This window comes from Mobula hypostoma, chromosome 3, assembly GCF_963921235.1.
Source record: "Mobula hypostoma chromosome 3, sMobHyp1.1, whole genome shotgun sequence".
Taxonomy (NCBI): Eukaryota; Metazoa; Chordata; class Chondrichthyes; order Myliobatiformes; family Myliobatidae; genus Mobula; species Mobula hypostoma.
The window spans coordinates 80,954,333-80,973,777 of record NC_086099.1 but is presented as its reverse complement, the minus strand read 5'-3'; the positions used below and the strand labels follow the sequence as shown (position 1 = coordinate 80,973,777).

The following is a 19,445-nucleotide window of genomic DNA, read 5'->3' as shown; positions in this document are numbered from 1 at the left end:
AAAGCACCCGAGCTCTTTCTACACCTGGCGCTGCATCAGAAATGAATGACCACTCCTGCCGATTGCTCCCACTGAGATAAAAGCCAAAAGCACCCGAGCTCTTTCTACACCTGGCGCTGCATCAGAAATGAACGACCACTCCTGCCGATTGCTTCCCACTGAGATAAAAGCCAAAAGCACCCGAGCTCTTTCTACACCTGGCGCTGCATCAGAAATGAACGACCACTCCTGCCGATTGCTCCCACTGAGGTAAAAGCCAAAAGCACCCGAGCTCTTTCTACACCTGGCGCTGCGTCAGAAATGAACGACCACTCCTGCCGATTGCTTCCCACTGAGGTAAAAGCCAAAAGCACCCGAGCTCTTTCTACACCTGGCGCTGCATCAGAAATGAACGATCACTCCTGCCGATTGCTCCCACTGAGATAAAAGCCAAAAGCACCCGAGCTCTTTCTACACCTGGCGCTGCATCAGAAATGAACGACCACTCCTGCCGATTGCTTCCCACTGAGGTAAAAGCCAAAAGCACCCGAGCTCTTTCTACACCTGGCGCTGCATCAGAAATGAACGACCACTCCTGCCGATTGCTTCCCACTGAGATAAAAGCCAAAAGCACCCGAGCTCTTTCTACACCTGGCGCTGCATCAGAAATGAACGACCACTCCTGCCGATTGCTCCCACTGAGGTAAAAGCCAAAAGCACCCGAGCTCTTTCTACACCTGGCGCTGCGTCAGAAATGAACGACCACTCCTGCCGATTGCTTCCCACTGAGGTAAAAGCCAAAAGCACCCGAGCTCTTTCTACACCTGGCGCTGCATCAGAAATGAACGATCACTCCTGCCGATTGCTCCCACTGAGATAAAAGCCAAAAGCACCCGAGCTCTTTCTACACCTGGCGCTGCATCAGAAATGAACGACCACTCCTGCCGATTGCTTCCCACTGAGGTAAAAGCCAAAAGCACCCGAGCTCTTTCTACACCTGGCGCTGCATCAGAAATGAACGACCACTCCTGCCGATTGCTCCCACTGAGATAAAAGCCAAAAGCACCTGAGCTTTTTTTAAACATTGTGCAGCATCACCATGAACGACCACTCATGCTGGTTGCTGCCTGCTGATAAAAGCCAGAGCATGTACCACCAGAGTCAAGAACAGCTTCTATCCTGCTGTTATCAGACTCTTGAAAGGACCTCTCACATGCTAAAATCTGAACTCTTGAGCTCTGAACCTTGTCATGGCCTTCGCACTTTATATGCCTACTTGCAATGCACTTTCTCTACCATCGCAACACCATAGTCTGCATTGATTTTGTTTCTTTTTTCTACTTCCATGTACTTATATACAGCATGATCTGTCGAGATGGTTTCCAAATAAACACTTTTCACTGCATAAGACAATGATAAATCAATATCAATAAAAATTACATTGAAGTAAATATGTGGTTTCTCATATATTATTCTTCACAACTACAGTATGTGTTGTTAGTCTTCCGTGTTGGCATCTTTAACGAGGTCATCAAATACTACTGACAAATTGAAACAATCAGTCATTGATTTGGAGCTTCTAATTTATTAAGTTCCTTGAACAGAGCATGTGTTTACTGAGCATCAATTGAAAGATTTTCATTTCAGTACAATGCCATTGAGTGCATTATATGCAGTACAACAGTCCCATTGTTAAAAAGCAACAAATCATGCTCATGAGAGAGTGGCATTGGCAATCTACAATTGTTGCTTCACAAAATTACAGATGGTGAACCTCAACAATAATGATTACCTCTTTTATGATTTAAGTTTTGACTTCAATTAATTTAAATTATGACAATAGTTAGGCTCATACCATAATCATGAAACACTTTTTTAGTAAAATAATACAACAGATCAGATACCTCTCCAGTTTTGTTAGCAAGTGCAATGAGATCCCGTTTAGGGGACCACACCATGTAAAGAATTTCATTGGGAAGCTGCTTTTCTCCAACTTGTCGGAATGCCGGCATAATGATGTTCCTGTCAATAACAAAAACGCAAGTCAACATTCAAGCAAGACATTAGACACTGCTCAAAATTATAAACATCAAAAATATGTGTAACACGCTGTAAGGTCTCACTGTTAAGGTAATGGTTTCTCTGTAGCAGCAATGTTTGGGTTATGACTAGAGATAATGGGACTTTGGAATGTTTGTTATCCAATGGGAGAAATGTTGTTCTTTCTTGTTGAGTCTGGAAGACAGATTTTCGCGGCCTTTCGTCAGGGAGCGATGGAGAGAGAGGACACGAATGGAGAGAGTCAGAAGACAACCGGATGGAGTGGACTGAGGAGTGAGGGTCCGAGGGTCGGCTACGCTTGGAGGTTGACAGGAACAAATGAACGAACAGTGAGCTCCAATGATGCGCAACAGAGTTTTTCCTTAAAATGGGCCCTTTAACTTTTTATTTTCTTTACTAACCCTCTATCCAGATTAAGATTTATAAAGTTCAATCATTTAATTGCATATGGTGTACTTTCTGATATGAAAGTGTGGATTTGTAACCGGACAACACATTACGCAGCATCCACACAAACATGATTTCTCAGTTTGGCGGGGCCAGAAGTTGTTTTCCCTAGACGAACACGTGCTGGCCAAGCCTGAGGGTTTCAATTGTGGGGGCTCGTCCAGGATTTATTCTGTGGAATGCTGTGTGATTGCCCTGAGCATTGAACCAGTGGGTTGTGTGCTTAAATCTGTGCTGGTATGGAGCGGTGGTGCACCTCCATGGGGTTACCGGCAACTAATGTGTGTGGGTTGACTGGAGTGGATATTCGTACCCCAGATGAATTGTTAATTTGATTTTTGAGTACGACTAACGCTACTTAAAAACTTTTGCAACAGTTTAACAGCCCAAATAAGTGGCATAGTGTACCAAATAAATGAACAGAATCCCAGCAATGTTTTTGTTTGATTTTTGTTCTTTAAGAGTTGTACCAACTAAGCAGCTACCCTAATTGATCGACGGCCCAATTAACTGGAAACCACTGTATTAGTCTCCAGCGTATAGTAAGTGCAACAATTAAGATTATCTAAAGGAGATTAAAAATGTTTGTGTACATCTGTTCATTGCTATACAACTTAAAGTACCAAATCAAAATCAGGCAACGATCTACCACCTGCGGATGAACTGAAGGCATATAGTACCAGCAGAGAGAAAAACATGTAGAATGCATCCTGCTGACACCACTGCAGATGCTGAAGGAGGCTAACACCATCATAGCTTACCATCTTGAAAGGAATAAATCGTGCTGATGAGCTTTGTTAGGGAGCCAAATTCTCTTCAGCAGCCTGAACAAATCCTCTTAATTTGAGATTCCATTTATGGCAAAATGCTCTCAATATGTGAGAAACAAATATCAAAATATATTGCCCAATTTGAGTCAGCGTCACAAACCCCAACTGAAATTAATCAGTGTGCCTTTCTCAATTACATGAGAGGCTTAAATGAAAAGACAGTAAATGCCTTAAGGGCTATTCATAGTACAACAGACAGCTAGACAGTGTACCATTGACTAATGGTTACAACTCCATCAGAGCAACCAGTTGCCTTTGACATAGAAAATAGATGCAGGAGTAGGCCATTCGGCCCTTCGAGCCTGCACCGCCATTCAATATGATCATGGCTGATCATCCAACTCAGAACCCCGTACCTGCCTTCTCTCCATACCCCCACCGATACCTTTAGCCACAAGGGCCATATCTAACTCCCTCTTAAATATAGCCAATGAACTGGCCTCAACTGTTTCCTGTGGCAGAGAATTCCACAGATTCACCACTCTCTGTGTGAAAAAGTTTTTCCTCATCTCGGTCCTAAAAGGCTTCCCCTTTATCCTCAAACTGTGACCCCTCGTCCTGGACTTCCCCAACATCGGGAACAATCTTCCTGCACCTAGCCTGTCCAATCCCTTTAGAATTTTATATGATTCAATAAGATCCCCCCCCCGCCCCCCAATCTTCTGAATTCCAGCGAGTATAAGCCTAGTCGATCCAGTCTTTCATCATATGAAAGTCCTGCCATCCCAGGAATCAATCTGGTGAACCTTCTTTGCACTCCCTCTATGGCAAGAATGTCTTTCTTCAGATTAGGGGACCAAAACTGCACACAATACTCCAGGTGTGGTCTCACCAAGGCCTTGTACAACTGCAGTAGTATCTCCCTGTTCCTGTACTCGAATTCTCTTGCTATGAATGCCAACATACCATTCGCCTTTTTCACCACCTGCTGTACCTGCATGCCCACTTTCAATGACTGGTGTATAACGACACCCAGGTCTCGTTGCACCTCCCCTTTTCCTAATCGGCCACCATTCAGATAATAATCTGTTTTCCTGTTCTTGCCACCAAAGTGGATAACCTCACATTTATCCACATTAAATTGCATCTGCCATGAATTTGCCCACTCATCTAACCTATCCAAGTCACCCTGCATCCTCTTAGCATTCTCCTCACAGCTAACCCGGTCGCCCAGCTTCGTGTCATCTGCAAACTTGGAGATACTGCATTTAATTCCCTCGTCTAAGTCATTAATATATATTGTAAACAACTGGGGTCCCAGCACTGAGCCTTGCGGTACCCCACTAGTCACTGCCTGCCATTCTGAAAAGGTCCCGTTTACTCCCACTCTTTGCTTCCTGTCTGCCAACCAATTCTCTATCCACATCAATACCGTACCCCCAATACCATGTGCTTTAAGTTTGCACACTAATCTCCTGTGTGGGACCTTGGCAAAAGCCTTTTGAAAATCCAAATATACCACATCTACTGGTTCTCCCCTATCCACTCTACTAGTAACATCCTCAAAAAATTCTATGAGATTCGTCAGACATGATTTTCCTTTCACAAATCCATGCTGACTTTGTCCGATGATTTCACCGCTTTCCAAATGTGCTGTTATCACATCTTTGATAACTGACTTTAGCATTTTCCCCACCACCAATGTCAGGCTAACCGGTCTATAATTCCCCGGTTTCTCTCTCCCTTCTTTTTTAAAAAGCGGGGTTACATTAGCCACCTTCCAATCCTCAGGAACTAATCCAGAATCTAAAGAGTTTTGAAAAATTATCACTAATGCATCCACTATTTCTGGAAAGGGGAAATAATTCATTTTAGTACCACCAGCAACCTGTATTTATGGGAAGCCTGTCCAGTAAGGTGCCTAAAGATACTTCACAGAAGCACTAGCCAATAAAATCTGGCACTGTGTCTGGGAGCAGTCAGAGTGCGGTCTCTGCTACAGGTCAGGGAACATGGTAAACATTCTCCCAAAAAGACTAGCAATGCAATAAACTGGGTAATCTGAATGATTAGCAGGGGGAAAAAAACTCTCCTGCTTTTCATCAATAGTGCATAGGATCTTTTATCTATGAAAGAACATGCTGGAACTCTATTTAACATTTCTTATCTGGGGTAGCAGCACAAGTGGAGTAATTCCTCAGTCCTGCTCTAGAATGTCAGCCTGTATTTTGACAATCCTTTCTAAGGTAGGATTTGAGCCTCCATATTTCCGATTCAAGGTGAATATCGCCTGCTGAGTCACAGTTAGCAAAGCTGAGGATAGATGAATAAACGCTTCATCAAGGAAGGAAGTCTTGATTGTCTTCTATAGATAGAAGAAAAGGTTCAGGATGGATTCCAGAGAGTATCCTGCCGAAAATAATTGGCTGCTGCCAAAGGCATCAGGGTGGTGTGGATAAAATGAGTGGGCAACTATTTAGCAATTATATCGTTGGAATATAAAGTGTGGAAAAACAGACTGTCCATATTTGGAAGAGAAATAAAAATCATATTATTAAAATGCTGAAGATTACAGAGCTCTGATATACAAAGATAATCAAGGTCTTCCTGCTCATAATGAAAGTAATCAGAATGCCATTGCTTATTGTGTGAATGTAATCATAGAGAGATATTTCAGTTATATAAGACACTGATACAAACATATTTGGAATATCATGTACAGTATAACTATCCACATTTATGGAAGTATTTTACACATTCAACGGTTCCTTAAGGTTACTATAGCTGGGAGGGGAGTATAGTGGGGATAAGCTCCCACTACCTATTAAATGTTCCCAATGGTGTGCATCTCAAATAGCCTCTGACAACCAAATCCAGCTCCTAGCCTTCACTTATAACTTAACTACTAACACCAGTGGAACTATTTCTACTGACGGTATAAGGGACAAATGTGGGTTATTGATACCTTAAAACTAATTGCTCCAGGCAGATGGAGCTTGTCAGCTGTGGTTGGCAGCTCATCCAGAAAGAAAATGCTGATCTCAAACTTCTGCTATACTCACTCACGGGGAAGGGTTCAGCAGTAAACCATGAGGAAAAGTCCAGAGCTGGGGTTTCTAAGACTAAACCCTTAATGTAGATTTCTACATTGAATTCAATGCTGACTGTCAACTCCTGTGATACTGGTGGTGCCAAATTGTATCGGTTTTTGCTCTTCCCTTGGATTCATAAGCTGGGTGGAGAGGGGGGAACCTGCTGCATAGGCAAGTTTGCTCTCCATATCATACTGCCCAGGCTTGTCTATCAAATGAATGCAGAACTAGGACGCAACATCCATGGTCCAATCGTACCAATGGAGAGCCCCTCTACACATTCAAAGTTGTTCAGAATTTACCAGAGTAACCCCTGAAATGGGTGACATATTAAGACCTTAAGACATAGAAGCAGAATTAGGTCATTTGGCCCATTGAGTCTGCTCCGCCATTTCATCATGGCTGTTCCTTTTTTCCCCTCAGCCCCAATCTCCCTGCTTTCCCCCCCGTATCCTTTCATGCCCTGACAGATTAAGAATCTATCAACCTTTGCCTTAAATATACATGCAGACTTGGCCTCCACAGCTGTCCGTGGAAAAGAATTTCACAGATTCACCACTCCCTGGCGAAAGAAATTCCTCCTCATCTCCATTCTAAAAGGACGCCCCTCTACTTTGAGGCTGCGTCCTCGTCTTGGACTCTCCCACCATAGGAAACATTTTCTCCACATCTGCTCTATCAAGGCCTTTCACCACTCAACAGGTTTCAATGAGGTTACCTCTCATTTTTCTAAATTCCAGCAAATACAGGCCCAGAGCCATCAAATGCTCTTCCTACAACAAGTCATTCAATCCTGGAATCATTTTCACAAACCTCCCTTGAACCCTCTCCAGTTTCAGCTCATCCTTTCTAAGATAACAGGCCCAAAACTGCTCACAATACTCCAAGTGAAGCCTCAAAAGTGCTCTATAAAGTCTCAACATTACATCCTTGCTTTTATATTCTAGTCCTCCTGAAATGAAGGCTAACATCGCATTTGCCTTCCTCACCACAGACTCAACCTGCAAATTTACCTTTATGAATTCCTGCACAAGGACCCGCAATTTACTTTGCACCTTTTTTTTTAGTATTTTTTCCCCATTTAGAAAATAGTTGACCATTTCATTTCTTCTACTTCCTCCTGCCGATCAGCCACTGCTTTATCCATGCTGGAATCTTTCCTGTAATACCATGGGCTTGTAGTTTGTTAAGCATGTGTGGTATCTTGTCAAAGGATGTCTAAAAATCCAAGTACACAACATCAACTGATTCTCCTTTGTCTATCCTGCTTGTTATTTCTTCAAGCAGATTTGTCAGGCAAGATTTTCCCTTGAGGAAACCATGCTGACTTACCTGCCTTCAGACCTTTCCCTTTCTCAAGGACCTTCTCTCCAATTATGGTAACTTCACAGCCCGACATCTGGAACTTCCACCTTACTGCGAGTGTCTTCCACAGTGAAGACAGACACAAAATACTTCTTCAGTTCATCCGCTATTTCATTGTTCCCCCATTACTACCTCTCCTGCATCATTTTCCAGCAGTCTGATATCCACTCTCACCACTTTATGTACCAAATACTTTTGGTATCCTCTTTAATATTATTGGCTAGCTTACTTTCGTATTCCATCTTTACCTTCTTAGTCATAGTCATAGTCATACTTTATTGATCCCGGGGGAAATTGGCTTTCATTATAGTTGCACCATAAATAATAAATAGTAATAGAACCATAAATAGTTAAATAGTAATATGTAAATTATGAAATAAGACCAGGACCAGCCTATCGGCTCAGGGTGTCCGACCCTCCAAGGGAGGAATTGTAAAGTTTGATGGCCACAGGCAGGAATGACTTCCTATGACACTCTGTGCTGCATCTCGGAGGAATGAGTCTCTGGCTGAATGTACTCCTGTGCCCAACCAGTACATTACGTAGTGGATGGGAGACATTGACCAAGATGGCATGCAACTTGGACAGCATCCTCTTTTCAGACACCACCGTGAGAGAGTCCAGTTCCATCCCTACAACATCACTGGCCTTACGAATGAGATTGTTGATTCTGTTGGCGTCTGCTACCCTCAGCCTGCTGCCCCAGCACACAACAGCAAACATGATAGCACTGGCCACCATAGACTCGTAGAACATCCTCAACATCGTCCGGCAGATGTTAAAGGACCTCAGTCTCCTCAGGAAATAGAGACAGCTCTGACCCTTCTTGTAGACAGCCTCAGTGTTCTTAGACCAGTCCAGTTTATTGTCAATTCGTATCCCCAGGTATGTGTAATCCTCCACCATGTCCACACTGATGGAAACAGGGGTCACCGGTACCTTAGCTCTCCTCAGGTCTACCACCAGCTCCTTAGTCTTTTTCACATTAAGCTGCAGATAATTCTGCTCACACCATGTGACAAAGTTTCCTACCGTAGCCCTGTACTCAACCTCATCTCCCTTGCTTAATGCTTAATTACATTTAGTTGCCTTCTGTTGGCTTTTAGAAGTTTCCAATCCTCTAACTTCCCACTATTTTTTGCTCTAGTATATGCACTCTCTTTGGCTTTTATGTTGATTTTTATTATCTGCTAAAACTGAATCTACTAGAGCTTAGAAATTTTGGAATGATTGAAACATACAAAATCCTGAAGGACCTTGACAGGTTGAATGCAGAATGACTGTTTCCTGTTGTTGGACAATCTCAGTTAGGAGTAGCTATTTAAAAGTAAGCAGTTGCCCATTTAAGGCAGTGAGGCAATGTCTTTTTTCTCCCCGTGGGCCTTAATTTCAGTTCTTCCTCAAAGGAAGGTGAAAGCAGTCTTGAATTTTTTAAAAACAAGAGAAAATCCACAGATGCTGGAAATCCAAGCAAAACAAACAAACAAACACACTCACACTCAATGCTGGCAGAACTCAGCAGGCCAGGCAGCATCTATGGAAAAAAGTACAGTCGATGTTTCGGGCCATTTTGTGTGTGTTGCTTGAATATTTTAGACAGAAACAGATTAGAGAAGTGGGAGCAGAAGATTACAAGGGGAATGTAGAGTTACAATCACGTTGACTATTGTTTTATTATATCGCAGAACAGTTCTGTGGGGCAAGTGGCCTATTCCTGCTCCAAATTTGTGTGGTGACACAACAGAGCAATTAAATTTGAGATTAATAAACAGGTCAAGGATGAAACCATGAGTTGCAGTATCTTATCACGAAATCAGCACTGAAGTGTTGGCTGAATTTCCCAGTGCAAAACCAATGACAGAATTTGTAGCAATGATAGGATTCTTCGGTGATACTATCTATAACACGAATGTGGATTTCTAACAGGTTCAGAAACAGTCATGCGATTTCTTATTTCAGGGACGGTTATAGTTCTCTCCTGCGTGGACCCCATGGGCTTCCAGTGCTGGATCAGATGAAATAAGCTGCGGCCTGGCGATGGACCAGGGTCACAGTGGCTGAGATCGAGTCACGACCTCTACCCGCAGGTAGCTACTGTGGAACTGTGTGGAGCCTACGGGAGTCTACAGCTGTTGTCCCCACCCCCGTTACCTTAAAGTTCCGGCTTCCCTGCACAGCAGCAGCGGTCACCACCACACACTTCAAAACCGGAGGCTTGTGTGCATACGCATGCGCACCAAGCACGCTGGCATCGCGAGAGTTTGAAACTTGGTGGAAATCGCGCCTGCGCACTCCCGGTGAACAAAACGGCCGTCCTTAGCGGAAGTGCAGGTGCGATACTGCCGGTTTTCAGCGGGTCGAGCAGCGTTTGTGGAGGGAGAAGCATGGTTATCGTTTCACCTTCGAAGAACCCTCCCGCCGATTTCTCTGGAGTTTGCGCCCAAGGTGACCCGCATGTTAATCCTTCCTCCCTCCTCACTTCTTTCCTGCAGCTCCGTTTTGACAAATTAACAAGATTTATTTTCTGGAATGAAACAACTGCGGGGCACATACTGTATTTGCTTCATCCGTTTTAACCCAATTTTATTCTCTATCGTTCAGCCCTGTTTCCACCCCGAATAGAAAATGCCTTATTGTGAGGATCATTTCACAGTTCAAATTCATACTAAAGAAAAAATGCTTATTGACTTGGGAAAAGATTAATAATCTACTGCCCTATATGTTGGAATACAAAACCATTACACAATCTTCTGGTTTGTAACAGTAAACGTCAAGACTTGATCGTGAAGCTACAGCAACAGTTTAGATTTCTAAGTAGTGCTGTTCATAAAGACAATATGTAGCTCACTACTAAGGAATGAAAATGAGGTTAGAAAACAATGATCATGCATTGTAGAAAATTATTTGAACCAGAGCAAAGCATGGTAACACAAGTCAAAGTCGTGGTTATTGTCATGTGCACAAGTACATGAATGCATAACTGTAATGAAAAACTTATAGCAGCATCACGGCCACGTGGCATCATGTACACATTTGCAAGAAAAATATAAGTTAAACATAAATTATACACATTTTCAACAAAAACACAATTAAAACAAAAATGAAGTCCATTTAATGCAAAATGATCAGAATGGCCGTAGTGTTCCTAGTGGTGATTGGGGTTTTGCTGGTTGGTTCAAGATGAATGAAGGGAAGTAGCTGTAACTGAACCTGGTGGCATGGGACTTCAGGCTTTTGGACCAATCTGCCAAAAGATTGCATGACCTATGTTGCCACACACAAAATGCTGGAGGAACTCAGCAGGCCAGGCAGCAATTGTGGAAAAGAGTAAACAATCAACCTTTCGGGCCAAGACTCTTCATCAAGACTGGAGAAAAAAGCTGAGAAGCCAAAGTAAGAAGGTTGGGTGGAGGGGGGAGGGGAGGAAGAAATACAAGGTAGCAAGAGATAGGTGAAGCCGGGAGAGAGGTGAAATAAAGAGCTGGGAAGTCGATTGGTGATAGAGATAAGGGGTTGGAGAAAGGGGAATCTGATAAGAGGACAGAAGGCCATTGAAGAACGGGAAGGGTGAGTAGCACAAGAGGCAAGTAATGGGCAGGTAAGCAGACAAAGTGAGAGAGAGAAATGGGAATGGGGAATGGTGAAGTAATGGTGGGGAATGGTGAAGTAATGGGCAGGTAAGCAGACAAAGTGAGAGAGAGAAATGGGAATGGGGAATGGTGAAGGGAGGGGCGTTACTGGAAATTCGAGAAATCGATGTTCAGTTCCTCCAACCTGAATGTGGCCTCATTGTGACAGTAGACGAGTGCATGGATTAACATAGCGGAATGGGAAATGAATTAAAATGGGTGGCCACTGGGAGATCCTGCTTTTTCAGGCGGACGGAGCGTAGGTACTCTGCAAAGTGGTCTCTCAGTCTATGTCAGGTCTCACCGACATACAGGAGGCCACTCCGGGATACAACAGATGACCCCAACAGACTCAAGGACTGTTTTGGGCCCTGAATGGTAGTGAGGGAGGAGGGGTAGGGGCAGCTGTAGCACTTGTTTCACTTGCAAGGATAAGTGCCAGGAGGGAGATCAGTAGGAAAGGACGAATGGACAAGGGAATCACATAGGGAGCAATCCCTGTGGAAAGCAGAAAGTGGTGGTGGGGGAGGCGGGTGGGTGGAGGGAAAGATGTGCTTGGTGGTGGGATCCCGTTGAGGATGGCGGACGTTATGGAGAATTATGTGCTGGGCACGGAGGCTGGTGGAGTGGTAGGTGAGGACAAGAGGAATCTTATCCCTGGTGGGGTGGTAGGAGGATGGGGTGAGAGAAGATGTGCATGAAATGGAACAGATGCAGTTGAGGACAGTGTTGATGGTGGAGAAAGGAAAACCCCTTTCTTTGAAGAAGGAAAAAATCTCAGTTCTGGAATGAAAAACCTGATCCTGAGAGCAGATGCAGCGGAAATGGAGGAATTGAGAGAAGCAGGTGACATTTTTACAAGTAGCAGTGTGGGAAGAGGTATAGTCCAGGTACCTGTGAGAGTCAGCAGGTTCCTAAAAGCTGTCTGCAGAAAGAGACGGAGGGATCGAGAAAGGGGAGGGAGGTGTCAGAAATGGACCAGGTAAATTTGAGGGCAGGGTGGAAGTTGGAGGCAAAGTTGATGAAGTCCATGAGCTCCACCTGGGTGCAGGAAGCAGCATCAATGCAGTTGTTAATGTAGCGCAGGAAAAGTAGGGGAGTAATATGTGTAGGCTTGGAACGTTGACTGTTCCATGTAGCTGACAAAAAGGCAGGCATAGCTGGAACCCATGCGAGTGCCCATGGCTATACCTGTTGTTTGTAGGAAGTGAGAGGAACCAAAGGAGAAATTATTGAGAGTGAGGACCAGTTCTGCCAGACAGAGGAGAGTGGTGGTGGGTGGTGGGTGGAAGGGAACTGTTTGGGTCTGGTGTCCAGAAAGGAATGGAGAGATTTGAGGCCTTCCTGGTGGGGGGATGGAGGTGTATAGGGACTGGACATCTAGAGTGAAAAGAAGATGATCAGGGTCAGGGAACTTGAAATCAGTAAAAAGATGAACAGCATGTGAAGTGTCATGGGCGTAGGTGGGAAGGGATTGAAGCGGGGGGGATAAAACTGATTTGAGGTATGCAGATACAAGTTCGGTGGGGCAGGAACAAGCAGAAACAATGGGTTTACCTGGACAGGCAGGTTTATGGATTGTGAGTAGGAGGTAGAAATTGGAGGTGCGGGAAGAGGGAGTTGAGGTTGGTGCCAGTGGGTGGGAGATCCACAAAATGCTGGAGGAACTCAGCAGGCCGGGCAGTGTCTATGGAGAAGAGTCAACAGTTGATGTTTTGGGCCGAGACCCTTCATCAGGACTGGAGAAAAAAGATGAGAAGCCACAGTAAGAATGTGAGGGGAGGGGAGGAAGAAATACAAGGTAGCAGGAGGTAGGCGAAATCACAAAATGCTCAGCAGGTAACCTATGGTGGGAATCTTTGATGATGGATATTACCTTCCTGAGGCAGCACCTTCTGTCATTGGTGGGGAGGGATGTGCCTGTGTGGTATCGAGCAGAGTCCACTTCTTTCTGCAGTTCGCCTAGTATGGCAATGCAAATGAATATTTCTGGGCATTTGAATTGCCATACTAGATCATGACACAACTAGTCAGGATACCTTTAACAGTACATCTGTGGAAGTTTGGTGACAAGCCGATCCTCCTTAGCCTCCTAAGAAAGTAGGGAATTATTATTGTATCTATGTGTTGAACCCAGGGCAGGTCATCTGATATGTTAACACCCAGTAATTTAAAGCTGCTGACTCCCTCCACTGCTAATTTCCCAATGTAGTGTCACACATGTTTGCCTTCCTTCCCCTTACTGAGGTCAACAATCAGCTCTTTAGTATTGCTGACATTGAGCGAGAGGTTGTTGTTGCAGCAGCTCTCAACCGAGTATCCTATCTTGCTCCAGTTGGCTGACTCATTGCCACCTAAGATTCGTCCAACAATAGTGGTGTCATCAGCAAATTTGAAGATGGCATTGAGCTAGGCTTGGCCACACAGTTCTGGAGTGTATCTTTGGTACCTGTCCAAGTTCTCATTTATCGGTGGGATTTTCCTTCTTCCTAGATCTATATTTGTAGTTTAAAATCAAGGTAGAATTATATCAAAATTCGAAGTAAATTTATTACCAAAATATGTAAAAGTGACCGTATACAAACCTGAGATTCGTACTCAAAACCATGATAGGGTAATAACCATAATAGAATCAATGAAAGACCATATCAACTGGGTGTCAGCCAGTCTGCCAAAGAGAACAAACTGTGCAAATACTAAAATAGATAATAAATATTGAGAACCTGAGATGATGAGTCCTTGAAAGTAAGTTCTTAAGTTGTGGGAATGTTTCAGTGGTAGGTCAAGTGAAATTATCCCCTTTGGTTCAAGGGCCTGATGGCTGAAGGGTAATAACTATTCCTGAACCTGGTGGTGTGAGTCCCGAGTCTCCTGTACCTTTTTCCTGATGGCAACAGTGAGAAGAGAGCATAACCTCGGTAGTGGGAGGCCCCGATAGATGCTGCTTTCCTCAACAATGCTCTGTGTATGTGTGCTGAATGGTGAGGAGGACTTTACTTGTGATGGGTTGGGCAGAATCCGCAACTTTTTGCAGGATTTTCCATTCAAGGACATTGGTGCTTTCATACCAGGTTGTAATGCAGCCAGTCAATATACTTTCCACCACACATGTATAGAAGTCTGTCAAGGTTTTAGATGTCATGCCAAACCTTCACAAACTCTTAAGGAAGTAGAGATGCTGCTGTGCTTTCTTCGTAATTGCACTTATGTACTGTGCCCAAGACAGGCTGTCGGAAATGATAGCACCAACGTTGCTGACCCTCTCTACCTCTGATCCTCTGATGAGGATTGGTTTATGGACCTCTAGTTCTGTCCTTCTGAAGTTAAAAAGCAGCTCCTTCGTTTTGCTGACATTGAGCAAGAGATTGTTGTTGTGGCACCATTCAACCAGAATTTCAATCTCCCTCCTGTCTACTGATTTGTCACCACCTTTGATTCGGCCTACAACAATGTTCTTGTGTGCAAACTTGAATTTGGCATTGATGCCCTGCTTAGCTGCACAGTCATAAGCATAAAGCAAGTAGAGCAGGGGGCTAAGCACACTGCCTTGGCTAAGCACCTATGCTGATGGAGATTGTGGAGGGTGATATAATTGGCTGGGATCTATAAGTGAGGAAATAGAAGATCCAATTGCACAGGGAGGTATTGAGGCTAAGGTCTTCAAGCTTAATTGATTAGTTTTGAGGGGATGGTAGTATTGAATGCTGAACTGTAGTCAACAGGGAGGATCCTGAAGTATGCAGCTTTGCTGTCCAGATGTTCCAGGGTTTAGCGAAAAACCAGTGAATTGCACCAGTAGGCAAATTGGAGCAGGTCCAAGTTGCTTCTCAGGCAGGAGTTGATATGTTTCATCACCATCCTCTCAAAACACCTCATCACGATGGATGTAAGTGCTATTGAATGATAGTCATTGAGGCAGGTCACCATGTTCTTCTTAGGCAGTGGTATAAGCAAAGCCTGCTTCTCTTATATCAGCAGTACAATGCAAAATGCACTTGGTGAGATTTTCAAATTCACTTATCAAAAAAAATTGAGTCTCTATTTGCTAGCACCAGGTTTCCCTGAAACCATCCTATTTAAAATAGCAGTACCCTGGCTGCATTCTTTGCCCTACCCAAGATCCTGTGCTTTCACGTGTGTTAGCAGCTTTGCCATGAAGTTCAGGACCACAGCTGCTTTTAACTTTCTTGCCTCAAGATCATTCCCAGTTGATGCAACTAATTGATGCCAAATTAAGGAAGTTGCCCAAGGTCCATACTCAGAGAGAAAAAAAACTTCATCTGCTTTGCCTTTGGCTCATAAAAGCAGGCAGAATGGGCATCAGCATTTGCCAGCATTGCAGGCTTCAGGCTTCTGAAATTGCTCAAGATTTTTCTCGTTCTTACAGATATATCAATGGCAAACTCCTCCCTGATGCCTGGTTCCAACCCCAGAGGGAGTTCTTGGCTCACTTATACAAAGGATCTGCCTCCTTCAGGCACTACTTTTCACCAGAACGCTGCTGGTATTATTGTATGTCCCTGTTGATTTGGCTGAGAAGATTATTCCTGCTATGCCAATTGTTGACAACTTACAACACGTTTAATGAACTATCAACAAACTTAGTTGTAGCTTCAAAGTTAAAAATTTTGATTTTAAGTGGCTTTCACGAACAGTATGACGGTGGTCTGGAGTATTATTTTAATTCCAAAACAATTGTATTTAGTAATTTCCAAAGCATGATGTCTGTGAGAAAGTACAAATTTTTGATGAGAGGACCAAACTGAAGATACAAAATTAAATCGCAACTCTAGTTCTGCACTTTATAATTTCGTATGCAACTGTCAGATGTCATTGCTACCCATAATGTAAAACCTGCGATGAAGAATCTGGTCACTGCTAGAATGAACTCCAGCTTGTGCACGGACCTGGACCACAGTAATTTGCCTACTTCCACAATAGGGCTATGGCAGATGCAGTCTCCACTGGGCTTTGGAGCACGTGGACAACAGAAGTACGTACGTCAGGCTGCTGTAAAAGCTTGATGTTCAACACCGTCATCCCCTCAGTACTAATCAACAAGCTTCAAAACCTGGGCCTCTATACCTCCCACTGCAACTATATTATTGCCCTACTCATTGGGAGACCAGTCAGTGTGAATTGGTAATAACATCTTCTCCTCATTGATTATCAATACAGGTTGGCTGGTTGAGTGGTGTCTCAACGACAATGTAAACACGAGAAATTCTGCAGATGCTGGAAATTCAAGCAACACACATCAAAGTTGCTGGTGAACGCAACAGGCCAGGCAGCATCTCTAGGAAGAGATACAGTCGACGTTTCGGGCCGAGACCCTTCGTCAGGACTAACTGAAGGAAGAGCTAGTAAGAGATTTGAAAGTGGGAGGGGGAGGGGGAGATCCGAAGTGATAGGAGAAGACAGCAGGGGGAGGGATGGCCATTGTCTCCCACACCATCACCGACTTTATCCACTCAGGGGATCTCCCATCCACTGTTACCAACCTTATAGTTCCCACACCTCGCACTTCCTGTTTCTACCTCCTACCCAAGATCCACAAACCTGCCTGTCCTGGCAGACCTATTGTCTCAGCTTTCTGCTGCCCCACTGAACTCGTTTCTGCATACCTTGTTCAATCCCTTCCTACCTATGTTCGTGACACTTCTCACGCTCTTGAACTTTTTGATGGTTTAAAGTTCCCTGGCCCCCACTGCTTTATTTTCACCATGGATGTCCAGTCCCTATATACTTGCATCCCCCATCAGGAAGGTCTCAAAGCTCTCTGCTTCTTTTTGGATTTCAGACCAAATCAGTTCCCCTCTACCACCACTCTTCTCCGTCTAGCGGAATTAGTCCTTACTCTTAATAATTTCTCCTTTAGCTCCTCCCACTTCCTCCAAACTAAAGGTGTAGCTATGGGCACCCCTATGGTTCCTAGCTATGCCTGTCTTTTTGTTGGCTTTGTGGAACAATCTATGTTCCAAACCTATTCTGGTATCTGTCCCCCACTTTTCCGTCGCTACATTGACGACTGCATTGGCGCTGCTTCCTGCACTTATACTGAGCTCGTTGACTTCATTAACTTTGCCTCCAACCTTCACCCTGCCCTCAAGTTTACCTGGTCCATTTCTGACACCTCCCTCCCCTTTCTAGATCTTTTTGTCTCTATCTCTGGAGACAGCTTATCTACTGATGTCTACTATAAGCCTACTGACTCTCACAGCTATCTGGACTATTCCTCTTCTCACCCTGTCTTTTGCAAAAATGCCTTCCCCTTCTCGCAATTCCTCCGTCTCCACCGCATCTGCTCTCAGGATGAGGCTTTTCCTTCCAGGACGAGGGAGATGTGCTCGTTTTTTAAAGAAAGGGGCTTCCCTTCCTCCACCATCAACTCTGCTCTCAAATGCATCTCCCCCATTTCACGCACATCTGCTCTCACTCCATCCTCCCGCCACCCCACTAGAAATAGGGTTCCCCTTGTCCTCACCTACCACCCCACCAGCCTCCGGGTCCAACATATTATTCTCCGTAACTTCCGCCACCTCCAACGGGATCCCACCACTAAGCACACCTTTCCCTCCCCCCCTCTGTCTGCTTTCCGCAGGGATCGCTCCCTACACAACTCCCTTGTCCATTCGTCTCCCCCATCCCTACCCACTGATCTCTCTCCTGGCACTTATCCGTGTAAGCGGAACAAGTGCTACACATGCCCTTACACTTCCTCCCTTACCACCATTCAGGGCCCCAGACAGTCCTTCCAGGTGAGGCAGCAGTTCACCTGTGAGTCGGCTGGGGTGATATACTGCGTCCGGTGCTCCCGATGTGGCCTTCTATATATTGGCGAGACCTGATGCAGACTGGGAGATCGTTTTGCTGAACACCTATGCTCTGTCCACCAGAGAAAGCAGGATCTCCCAGTGGCCACACATTTTAATTCCACATCCCATTCCCATTCTGATATGTCTAACCACGGCCTCCTCCACTGTAAAGATGAACCCACACTCAGGTTGGAGGAACAACACCGTCTGGGTAGCCTCCAACCTGATGGCATGAACATTGCCTTCTCTAACTTCCACTAATGCCCCACCTCCCCCTCGTACCCCATCCGTTATTAATTTGCATACACACATTCTTCCTCTCTCTCTCCTTTTTCTCCCTCTGTCCCTCTAACTATACCCCTTGCCCATCCTCTGGGGTTTTCCCCCCTCCCCCTTTCCTTCTCCTTGGGCCTCCTGTCCTGTGATCCTCTCATTTCCCTTTTGCCAATCACCTGTCCAGCTCTTGGCTCCATTCCTCCCCCTCCTGTCTTCTCCTATCATTTTGGATCTCCCCCTCCCCCTCCCACTTTCAAATCTCTTACTAGCTCTTCCTTCAGTTACGGCCCGAATCGTCGACTGTGCCTCTTCCTAGAGATGCTGCCTGGCCTGCTGCGTTCACCAGCAACTTTGATGTGTGTTGTCTCAACAACAATGTTGCTCTCAACATTAGCGAGACCAGGAATTGATTGTAGACTTCAGGAAGTGGAAGTCAGCAGAACAAACACCAATCCTCGTTAAGGGGTCACCATTGGAAAGGTTTTGAGTAGCTTCTAGTTTATAGAATGAATGAATGAAATTTATTTTGGTCAGTACAAACATAACGAAAAGCACCATTTTCAACGATGATTTCATAGGACAAAATTACAACAAAAAACATAGATATTCTTTAAAACAGACCGAAAGGGTGTAGGCTGAAACTACAGCTTATTACGCCTACCCCTCTTACTTATACAAGAACATATTTGGTGTCAATCATCACATCAAAACAAAAAATTTCATAATCTTTTAACACAAAATCCAATTCCAAGTATCGTTTATTTACATTACTCCCATTCATTTTAAATCATGTATTTTATATTTGTTCATTAAATTATTTTAAAATAATTTTTTACACTTGTTAAGTGAGGTGCATGTTTTTAAATTCTCACTACAACTGTTCCATAGATTCACCCCCTGACTGAAATACAATGATTTTTCCACATTTGTTCTTATCCTCTGCTTTTGAAATATACGTTGACTTTCTCTCATTTTAAATAACCTTTGGATACTTTGTGGTAGCTGTCCATT

The 19,445-nt window shown here is 44.3% G+C and overlaps 1 protein-coding gene across 2 annotated transcripts in view; it reads right to left on the bottom strand.

The window, feature by feature from the left end:
• Positions 1–9,980, bottom strand: part of anapc4 (anaphase promoting complex subunit 4) — a 115,836-nt gene extending 105,856 nt beyond the window's left edge. For both annotated transcript variants that reach the window (XM_063043341.1, XM_063043340.1), the window contains exons 1-2: positions 9,866–9,980; positions 1,884–2,001 (exon numbers count right to left, since the gene is read on the bottom strand). In XM_063043341.1, coding sequence (XP_062899411.1) covers positions 1,884–1,991 — 108 coding nt within the window. In that variant the 5' untranslated portion in view covers positions 1,992–2,001; positions 9,866–9,980. The remainder of the gene's footprint in view (positions 1–1,883; positions 2,002–9,865) is intronic.
• Positions 9,981–19,445: the final 9,465 nt, after the last annotated feature.